The sequence below is a fragment of the Lepidothrix coronata genome, unplaced genomic scaffold (genome assembly GCF_001604755.1).
Source record: "Lepidothrix coronata isolate B3197 unplaced genomic scaffold, Lepidothrix_coronata-1.0 Scaffold209, whole genome shotgun sequence".
Classification (NCBI taxonomy): Eukaryota; Metazoa; Chordata; class Aves; order Passeriformes; family Pipridae; genus Lepidothrix; species Lepidothrix coronata.
This window is the reverse complement of record NW_016690389.1, coordinates 1,189,487-1,200,954: the sequence shown is the minus strand read 5'-3', so window position 1 is coordinate 1,200,954 and position 11,468 is coordinate 1,189,487. Positions and strand designations below refer to the sequence as shown.

The 11,468-nt window shown below is 42.8% G+C and overlaps 1 protein-coding gene across 1 annotated transcript; it reads left to right on the top strand.

The window, feature by feature from the left end:
• Positions 1-1,315: 1,315 nt before the first annotated feature.
• On the top strand, positions 1,316-6,657 carry ZNF281 (zinc finger protein 281). Its single transcript, XM_017832968.1, is given in 2 exon segments — positions 1,316-2,616; positions 2,618-6,657. Coding segments are annotated over 2 exon segments (2,565 nt in total). The 3' UTR covers positions 3,882-6,657.
• Positions 6,658-11,468: the final 4,811 nt, after the last annotated feature.

Below are 11,468 nucleotides of genomic sequence, written 5' to 3'. Positions count from 1 at the left end.
GGCTTTGTGCCAGTTAGGGCTATGAACAGTGCTTGCTATTTACAGGCTCATCAGTCATAAAGGGAATTATTTTTGGCAGATAAAGCATAAAAATCATAAGGAATTTATCCACGTTGTACAACTACTTCCATTATGTTAATGATAAGAATTAGTTCTCCTGATTAACTAAAATAAGCTGCTATTTCAAAATAACAACCATTTTATTGCATTTCCATTATAAGGATGAATTATTTCCATACATATAACTAAACCAGTGAGCATCATCGGTATGGGTCTTGCTGTAACAGTGGGCCAAGAATGCTGTACGTGGGGTCCAGTGCTTGGAGCAGGGGCTGTGCTGCGGGTGGGGTGTCCCAGGCAGCCGGGGCCAGGTGTGCAGCGGATGCTCCCGTGGTGTGTTCTGCGCTGGGAACCGGTTGGGAAATGGGGACGTGTGGGAAAATCCTGCCCAGTTTATGCCCGGGGACGATTCCCAACGCAAGGCGCACCGGCGGCGTGGGAGCAGCGTGTGTCGGATACATTGCCCGATGGCTATATTGGACTAAAATACTTTTTCTTATTGGCAGCGTTTCACTTGTGGGAGCGGAGCGCCTTCACTAACGCCGTGGCGGTACGTGCAACGGAAGGCACTGGTTTGGGCTCAAACAGCCACACAGTGGGGCCTTTGTTAACCACGTTCAGTTTCAGCATCGCGGCGGCTCCTCCGGCGGAGCCGACACCGATGCCGAGCCCGCAGCCGCTGCCCGTGTCAGCGCTTTACCCGGCGTGACCGGCGCTGCCGCGCGCTCGCGGGGCGGCACCTGCGCTGCGCCCGCGGGCGGTGCCGGTCCCGTTATCCGGCCGTGCGGGGCGGGGGCCGCCCGTGGCCGCCCTGGCGGTGCAGCGGTGGGTCCCGCCCGGCCCGGCCCGGCCCGCGCCCCCCGCGCCGCCCCCCGCCCCGCGCCTGCGCGCCCGCGGCCGAGCGCCGCCGGCGCTCCCAGCGTGCCGCGCGGCGCGCATGTGCGGCGGGGCGGGCGCTGCTAATTCCATTGTGGAGCGGACGCGGCGATATTTGTAACTGGCGGCGGCGGCGGGAGCCGTGAGTGCAGCCGGGCCGGGGCCGCCGCGGGCGCGGGACGGGAGCCGGCGATGCGCCCGGGCGGCGGCTGCGGGGCCGCCGCGGGAGCCGCCCGCTGAGCCAGCGCGGTCCGGCGGGCGGGCGGGTGCGGGCGGCGGGTCCCGCAGCCCCTCTGGGCCGCGCCTCCTCTCCGGCCCGCCTTCCTGGGGGATGAAACTCGGCAGCGGCTTCCTCGGCGGCGGCAAGAGGGCGGCGGCCATGGAGCCCACGTTCCCCCCCGGCATGGTGATGTTCAACCACCGCCTGCCCCCGGTCACCAGCTTCGCCCGGGCGACCGCGCCCCCCCCGCCGGCCCAGCACCCCCCGCAGTGCGTGTTACCTCCGGCCGCCGCCGCCGCTTCCTCCACGGCGGGCGAGCCCCCGGCGCCTCCGCCCCCGCAGGACGTGACTTTCAAGAAGGAGCCGGCGGGGGCTTTCCCCTCCGCGCCCTCCTCGCAGAGGAGCCCCTGGGGCTTTCTGCAGTCCCTGGTGAGCATCAAGCAAGAGAAGCCCAGCGAGCAGGAGGAGGAGGAGCAGCAGCCGCAGCACCATCACCACTACGGGGGGCTCTTCGGGGGAGCGGCGGAGGAGAGACCCCCCGGCCTGGGCGGCGGCAGCGGCGAAGGAGCCGGCCAGAGCGTGATCCAGGACCTCAGCCTTCTTCACCACCTGCACCAGCATCCCCACCGAGAGCTGCTGCTGACCGGCAGAGGCGAGGGCGCCCCAGGGAGCGCAGGTGAGCCAAAGCACGACGCCCAGGTCAAGAAGGCAAAGAGGCCAAAGCCAGAAACTCAGGGAATCAAAGCCAAGCGGAAGCCAAGCGCTTCATCCAAACCCCCCCTGGTGGGAGATGGGGAAGGTGCCGTTGCGTCCCCCAGCCAGAAACCTCACGTCTGCGAACACTGCAGTGCTGCCTTCAGGAGTTCCTATCACTTACGCAGGCACGTGCTCATCCACACCGGAGAGAGGCCTTTCCAGTGCAGCCAGTGCAGCATGGGCTTCATCCAGAAGTACTTACTGCAGAGACACGAGAAGATCCACAGTAGAGAGAAGCCTTTTGGGTGTGACCAGTGCAGTATGAAGTTCATCCAGAAGTACCACATGGAAAGACACAAGAGGACGCATAGTGGAGAAAAGCCATACAAATGTGACACTTGTCAGCAGTATTTTTCAAGGACTGATAGACTGTTGAAGCACAGAAGAACATGTGGTGAAGCCATAGGTAAAGCAGGGCCTGGAATGGAGCCTGGATCATCAAACAGCATGGGTAGCTTGGCTGCATTGTCTCAGGGAAATACAAGTTCCTCAAGGAGAAAAAGTAAAACAAAAAGTACATCCACTGAAAACAAAGGAAACAAGTGTAGCAGCAAAATAGCTGAATCTCAAGTTACAAGTAATGTGGCCATGCCAAGTTATGCAGTTGATATTCCTATTGTGTCTTCCAGTGGTGGTCTAGTTGGCACAGGCATAGAAGAACTTCAGAAAAAGGTGCCAAAATTGGTCTTGAAAAAAGCAAGCAGAAAAAAATTACCTTAATTTTGTATCACCACTGCCAGATATTTTGGGGCAAAAACCACTGTCTGGGAAACAGAGTGGCTCTCTGGGCCTAGTAGCCAATACTGGTGTAGAAACTATTGGCCTTCTCCAAAGTACAGGTGGTAAACCGGGTCAAATAAGTAGCAATTACGATGATGCCATGCAGTTTTCCAAGAAAAGAAGATACTTACAAACTGCAAGCAGTAACAGTGCCTTTTCACTTAATGTTGGACACATGACTTCCCAGCAGTCCGTCATCCAGTCTCCAGGTGTTAGTGTTATGGATAACGAAGCTCCTTTATCTCTCATTGATTCAGCATCTTTAAATAGTGAAATAAAGTCTTGCCACGACAAGTCTGGTATTCCTGATGAAGTCTTACAGAGCCTTTTGGACCAGTATTCTCACAAATCAGAAGGCCAGAAAGAAGATCCTTTCAGTATAACTGAACAGCGTGTGGACTTGCACACCTCAGGAGAACATTCAGAGATGGTTCAGGAAGAAAACTTGAGCCCTAACTCTCAAACAGTTTCAAATGATAAGGCAAGCATGTTGCAAGAATACTCAAAATACCTCCAACAAGCCTTTGAAAGAACAACCAATAGCACTGGTTTTGCTTTTGGACCCAGTTTCCAGTTTGTTAGCTTGTCTTCGACTCTCCATAACCACACTCTGTTTCCAGACAAACAGATATACACTACATCTCCACTTGAGTGTGGCTTCAACCAATCTGTTACCTCAGTATTGCCAACTGCGTTGCCAAAACCTCCATTTGGGATGTTGCTTGGATCTCAGCCAGGCTTTTATTTGTCTGCTTTGGAGGCTTCGCATCAACAGTTGACTCCTTCTCAAGAGCTGGATGATCTCATTGATCCGCAGAAAAACTTAGAGACTTCGTCTAACTACCAGTCAGCATCTCAGAAACTGACTGGCCAGAAGGAACAGAAAAACTTAGAATCCTCAACAAGCTTTCAGATCCCATCTCAGGAGTTAACTAGCCAGATAGATCCTCAGAAGGACATAGAGCCTAGAGCAACCTACCAGATCGAGAACTTTGCACAAGCGTTTGGTTCTCAGTTTAAGTCGGGCAGCAGGGTGCCAATGACTTTTATCACTAACTCTAATGGAGAAGTGGACCATAGAGTAAGGACTTCAGTGTCAGATTTCTCAGGGTATACAAATATGATGTCTGATGTAAGTGAGCCATGTAGTACACGAGTAAAAACCCCAACCAGCCAGAGTTACAGGTAAGGTCCTGACTGACTAGGCTGTGGGGTCTTCTTAATGTAATTTGTTTTACTTTGACAACACTGCCATTGGAATGTTTCTACACGGTCCTATTAAGAATAATGTAACATGCCCTTTCAATGCAACTTTTCATATTTAGTTTATTTTGTTAGTGTGATTTTTTTTTTTTAGCTCTGTTTATTATGGTTTTTAATCAAAAATCAATAGTTTAAAATAGTGTTTTTGTTCAAGTGACAATGTTTAGCAATCAAATTTACATTATGTAGATTGTCAGGGAATAGCCCAAAAGTTTTAAATGCAAAAAATTAACTTTTTTCCTAGGACTGAGGTTTATTCTAATTGCTTTACTCTCAGGAAAGTGTAATGAAGCATGGGAATTCTATGCACCGTTAGTGTATTGGAACTTCCAATTTACAGATGATGACAAATATATCTCAGCTTTTTGAGGAAGGGATCTATGACATTTCAAATTGCTGTCTTTTATGTCGGCTGATCTGAAAGAATTTTGCTACCTAAATCTTGTTGTTTTTAAAGTACTCCTGTTCTTCCAGGTGACGCTCATTCCAGGCAGGTGGAGCAAATACTCTTGGGTCTGTAGGATGAGCCCAGCACGGTAGCTTTAATCTGAACAGTAATGTCCCCAGAACTTCTGCATGAGACTGTAATTCCGTAAAGAGATTCTGTTCTCAAACTATGTTCTCAAACCATGAGAACAAAGTGTGTGCATCTGGTTCATGTCATTAGAACCCCCACTTGAAACTACAGTCGTAATCCAGATAGGCTTTTGGGATACATTATTTATTATACATGGTTCAGAAAAGTCCATCTCTTGCTCTTCCCCTTTTATATGTTCTTTTAGTGTAAAAGGGTTCCTCTATTTTATTGTGTTCCTGGTTCCTCTGGACTTGGTCTTGGTGGTCCCCTCACCCTTTTCTTTCCCTTATTCCCTGCTCACTCTCTCACCCCAACTTAATAGCTAGCTAGCTAGCTGAAAAGATTTACATTCCAGAAAGTGCATATCTTATGATGTGCTTTCTGATGTCTTAAGACATCAGATGATGAACAATGAACACCCACATGTTTTAGAACTATGTCGAGGTTTCCATGTACAATAACAAATAATATACTCCCAATTGTACATATTAAGGCCCTTATCCTGCATCAGGATCAGCTAACATGGACCCCTGTGCCCAGCTGGGTACCAGTGGTGTCACTGAAGCTCTTTACAGAGAGAGGGGCTTGCAGCAGTTCATCATGGCAGGCTTTTAGGGCCTAAGGCTGCAATTCCATCAAAGGCTTCTGGTGATGACATCAACTACAAAAGTAGAACTTGAGTGGCTTGTTAATATCAACAGAACTTTTCTTTGGAATTATTGCCTTACTTTATGTATATTTTGTGGTACATTATTTATTATATGTGAATCCTGATTAATGCCTGTGGAGCCATGGAAACCTGCTAGAAATACTGGTGGCCATTCAAAGCTGCTGAAAGGCAGTGGCACTGCTCTAAACCACTTTTTGCAAATGTATTTTTTAATTAGTTTTTTAATGTAATTTTGGTGATGTTTATGATGATGGTTTTTTATGTACTCTTGGTGATGTTTCAGTCTTACGTACTTTTCTGTTGTCAGGAAGGTACCAGTGGTTGTTTGCAGTCTTATTGTGTAATCAGCCTATTACAGGCTTCCATGTATAATAAAGTTATTAACATTGTGCAAGTGTAAAACACTTCTGGTTATGAAAGTGGTGTATTATTAAAGGAATTGTTACAAAAATCCTGGGTAATTTCTCCTGTTGTCCCTTACCACTAAGAATTGAAACCTGAGCCTACTCGTGATCTCTTTTAGTAGTAAGTGTCTTTTTTTTTCCCCCCTCACTAATCTAGAGTTTGTTCTCATAGAGTCCGTGTAACTCCATTAACTTTTTATTTATACTTGATTCTGTATTTCATGCTGTTTCAGTTTAAATAAGCAAACGACAACTGTTCTTTACTCACAACCCAACTGGTCATCGGGGATGGAATAGTCCGTAACCACTGTGTTGGCTTTTTGAGTACCTTTTCTTTTGTTTTACAGAGGTTATAATTTACGTTCTTTATATTGTGTGTAGTAGAAGTTGCATATGTATTGTTCTGGCTGTTTGCTTTAACTTAATAAAACCCATTATTCACAAAATCATTAAGATATCACTTCTATTATCCAGTCACACTTGAGAACCTATTAGGGAAACATTAGGAGATTAAATTTTGAAAAGGAATAATATAACTTACTGGCATTTTTTCAGCTTATTCTCTTCAGTTTCCTTTTGAGTCAGATAATCTGAATGTGCTATTTTAGAAACCAGGGCTCTGGTTTTCTCTCGTACCTTTAGCATAGCAAAGCTGAACAAATTTCCTGAAGTTAAAATGTTCATACAGCCTCATCTTTTGAAATCTGTAGTTTTGGTTAAAAACCACCTAAATTGCATATTGTTAACTTCAAGACTTTTTATAATTGCTGGAAATTCAGAATGACACGTATGTAATATAATTTCATTCAAGGTAAAGATTGTAGAAGGTTCCCTATCTGCTTTTTGGGGAGGGTTTTTGGTTGTGGTTCCTCTCCCCCCCATGCTAACTTGTGCATTCTAAAATGCCCAGTAAAAATAGTACTGTAGCAAAATAGTTAAAAGCATTTTAGATTATCTGAAGATAGTTTGTGGATTTACTTAATCTGTATTTTTCTTCAACTTCGCATGTGAATTTGAATCAAGACAATGACAGATGAGAAAAATGCTTGGCATGCTGAAAAATGGCAAAAACTTTACAAGGTAAGTATGGAATATCAGAACATTGCTAAGAATCATTTAAAAAAATCTGATGGAGACAGTGGAATTTTGCACAGTTTAGCAGTCATTCAAAAATGTTTCTATTTAGAGCAAAAATAAATATTTTCCTACTTCAGTATGGAGTTCAAATTTTTTTCTCTTTAAATAATGAAGGTTAAGGAAATCGGGCTATGGCTTTACCTGTTACATATTAGAAAACTATATAGTAAGTAGTAGTTAACCCACATGAACTAAAATGTTATTTGGGGATGTGGCAGTGAGAGATGGAAAGGGAAAGCAAAATGGCTCTTTATTTCAAGGTTTGTTTTTTGTTGTTTCTAAAGAAATTATAGGAGGGGAATGATAACCTGGTTCCTACCACTAAGAGGATTGCAAAGAAGAATTGATAATATGTGATGATAGAAAACTGTGCATAAACTGTCACACTTCTTCTTTCAGTAGCTCATGGTTTTGCTTTGAAACAAGTGCATTATGGTACCTTGAATTGTGAATGCATCTCTGTGTCCCAGGCCACAGATCCACCTGCAGATGATATAGAAGAACTAAGTAAAATTTGTCTTAGCTCCTGAATTACTTAAATTGGACACAGACTTGTGGGTGAAATGTTAGAGTGACAAACAGAAATGAAAGCAGAATGGTGTGAAGGGTGGTTGCAATTTCAGATTTATGGATACTGATGAAGAAAAGCTGCCTAATGCCTCATGGAGCCCTTGAGAAGATATTGGAATAATTTGATGTATTCTATTAGTGGTTTTTGTTGTTTCAATTGTTTGGTCTTTCCCCACCCCCAGTATTATATGCTTGATAACAGTGTAATTGTCTGAATGATGCTTCTGCTGTTTTTTCTCCCCACCATCTAGAAATCAGCCTTGTTCATATCAAGTTGCTGTTGTGACTGTGGAAATGTTTGTTATACCCAAGAAGATACTTGTGACAATGTTTAAGTTACTAATTCCATGTTCTAGCATGTCAGGAATCAGGTCACTTTAAAATGAAAGATACTGTTTACAGCCCCTGCTGATTACCAGCTTTAAACATTTGAGCTGTAATTTTCCAGGCTCTGTCTGTCTCATGCTCTATGCACTATCTCTGGGAAACTTCTGCAAAAATTGCTCACATATTTCCTAAAATTAGATTAAGGAAGAAAACTTTCTTGTTCCACTGGTGTTTTCATCCCTTGCTTCTTCAAAAACAAATTAGAATCATCTCCCCACAAGCTAGGACTCTAGACTAGGTTGGTGGATATCCCTTGTTGAATCACTGTTCTTGAAACCTGATAATAATTAAAAGTTTTTGAAAATGCTTTTACATTCAGAGATTTGAAAGTTTGGCAGCTCTGTCTCCAGAGATGACCACTCCAGGATAACAGTCAGGCTGTTACAATCATTTAGTCTGTTAGTCCATGTGGCAGTCTTCAGTGTGTGTACATGGGTGCATGTGCTGCATATTCTCAGGTTGGAATCTGTTTTCTCGCTGCTTATATGAACTGTACTGTCTTTTAATATTCTTCTCAAGTGATTTTTGTGCAATTTTTTTTTTGTACAAAGACAGAAAAGTATGGTTTAGTATTGTACACAGCGTTTGGAACACAGGGTATATACCCTGCTTACCAAATGAGCAACTGTCATACATTTTGTTGTCTATGCTGTTATAAACATATTTCTTGTGTAACTTTTTTCACTGGTAGTTAAACCCCAGGTTTATTTCAGTGTTGTTTGCTTTCTCACACATTAGAAAAGAAAACAAATATATTTTGCCATATCCATATACTGATATTCTAATATTATGGGGTTTATAGATATACATTTACCTTTGGATGCCCGGTTTCCTTTTGATACCTATGACCTGGAGGGATAGGTGCTGACGTTTCATCTCTGTGACACTGATTGTAGTTGAGTTCCTTGGTATAAGATCTCTGGGTTACAACAGCAAGGTGGTGTTGCTTGGATAAAATTCTCTGTCATCGTGTCATCAGTCTGTTGTAATGTACATTCAGGGTGGAGTGAATTGAGGATTAAAGAGAAGATTTAGTTCTGGCTTTTTTTTTAAACTTTCATAATATTTATAGTAATGCCAATTTTTGTACTATATCTTCATATTAATTCTTCTCAATATTTTGCTTTTAATTAATTTCCAATGGATTTGGTAATTTTAAACCTAAGGCTGTCCTAAGTGATGGTAGGATGTTACACTAGAAAGCTGTCTGTCTATTTGGCAACCTGCTCTGAAACTTGACAAAATATTATACAGCCAGACTCAAAATGAAGAAAGAATTAAGAATTAATTTAAGAATGTATTTCTTTGATTATTTTAATATACTCTATCTTACCTTAAAATGTATTTTAAATAGCCTCTTATTCAGTGCTGCAACTCTCAAAACATTCTGTGAGGTAATGAGGCATATAATGGTCACTATGTAAGATCTGCAACAAGCATCAGATATTCTGTAGTAGCTCATGTACCACCTTTGATGCTAAAACCTGCTTTATCTAAGACTAGGTTTTTACCATTCAGAATATTCCTGTGTCTTGTTCAGAAGGATCCCTTTACTTTGTGCTGTTGGCAAATGAGATTTGATTTTGATTTTTTTTCTCAAAGGCCAAAAGATTGGTTGCTTTTTCATCTTACGATTTCTCCTTACAGTGTGTACTCCTCTGTGTGCTCATACTCTGTCCCCAGTGGAAAGGTCTTGACTGGGACATGATTGTTTATGTGGCTGGAAATTATGTCAGTGGTGGTAAGGATGGTTCAGTCTACTCAAACATTCTGCATACTACACTTGTTTTCTGATGGGGGGGAAAATGGCTCATAGGTGGGATGTTTTTGCATGCTGTTACATTCTGAGAGGAGTGGGAATAAAACCAGGCTGAGACCTGTTTAGAGTAGAATTTACAAAGAAATCCACGTGCAGCTTGCTGAGTGGCAGGGTTTAGAATCAATTTGATTTCCTTTCTGGTATTGAGGAAATATATAGATGTGTAATAAAATATATTGCATATTTTTCTGAGGCGCTTTAAATTCTGATGGGTAAAATATACCAGTGGAACTTCTTATCTCTTAAACAAAATGATCTCTAGAATGAAAAATATGTTGTCTTGGAAGCTACTTGGTCATACTGGACAATGAGACTAATAAGGATTAGCTTCTTCAGCTGAGGAGGGCACTTATATTGTGTTAGCTCTCTGCTTGGAATTCGATCAGGTTGGTAGTAACACATTTACTTGTAGAAGCTCCTGGCCCTATCCTGTCTGAAGGGGCAGAAGGCAATCACACAGTCTTGGCAGAGAGAGCATGGCCTGCCTTTTGCAGCTGGACTGTGGCCAAGGGTTTGGAAGTGCGAGAGACAGTGCAGCAAGCTCCATGTCTCAGAACACCTAGGGTTTTTTGGAAGACCTGGCATTTCCAAGTATTGATTCACTATGTGAAAATGAAATGCAGAGATCTGTGCCAAAATTCTGCTATCTTGAGTTTGGCCAGAGGGCTGAATAACCCCGGTGTTATTCACTAGTAGTCAACAGAGATGTGTCACTAAAACTATTCAACCTGTTTAGCTTAAAGAATTTTATGAAAGCTAGGTCAGATGATATCATGAACTAGGAGCATCAAACCCTGTAACTGAACATGTACACTTGGTGTTCTTAGTGCAGTCTGTATGAAATCTGTATGAAATGTGTAGGTGGTTTAAAAGTTTACTTCCTGAGCATTCTTAATTAAAACTTCTTTCCAGGTTTGCTTCTCTAATAGTAATTTCATATTAGTCTGGAGACGCGAAAGTTAAACTAATTACTCATCTTGAGATCTTGGAACTTGGATTTTTTTTTTGAGAGCAGGTAATAATTTTTGTGCAGATACACTAAATTTGATTATTTATTTTGGAGCTGAGAGACTTTAGAGTAAAAGTAGTTTCAGAGTTTGTTTTATGTGGTTCGGGAAATCGTACTTCACACATCTTATCTTAAGAGTGGATGGCAAGGGGAATAAGACTGCTGAAATCATTAGTTTTTACAATTTTTAACACCATATTCTGATGCTTGCATGTTTTGTTCTTCTCACAATGAAGCTAAATTAAAATCTCTGAGAAAGAGGTCCCTCTAATATAGCGTAATGAAGTCTTTAAATGGGTACAGTTGTAGGTCATCGTGAATAGGAATGCAGTGACCTTTGTCTTGACAATGAAGCTGACACAAGCTTCTCAATGAGCTGTTCTTTTTTTTATTATTTCTCCGCCAGAAAGGACACAAATAAAACAGAGGATCCCCTTCTCCCATCAGTGAACAAAATCAAAAGACTAGAAAATGTATTGTAATTTGTCAGTTTGCAAAATCTAGAAATAATACAGACTTCTCGCTCAGTATAGATACTGCTACAGGAGTGATTTGTGGCAAGGAGTTGGGAAAAGAAGGAAAGTCTACTTGACCGGCCGTATGACTAGTAAAGGGCCTTCTGGTTTCTTAAGATACTTTGTAATTGTCTGTTTTGATTTTGGGATATACAGCAGTAAGGCATTCAAAATTACTTGTAGCTATTTATAGTTTGGAATCTAGAAAAATCAAAAATCTTTGTGTCATTGATTTTCCACTTACTTTTGCAGTACATTGCAGGCTTGCAATGCACTGAAATCTAGGAAGGCTTGAATTTCTTGGTGGCCTGTATAAAAAAGCGAAGTGTTCTGCAGAAAGCAGATAAATGTTGTGACCGTTTTCTAGTGGGGAAACACTTGCTCTATCCAACTTCAGCAGAGGTTTTTGAATTGCAGTACTCAGC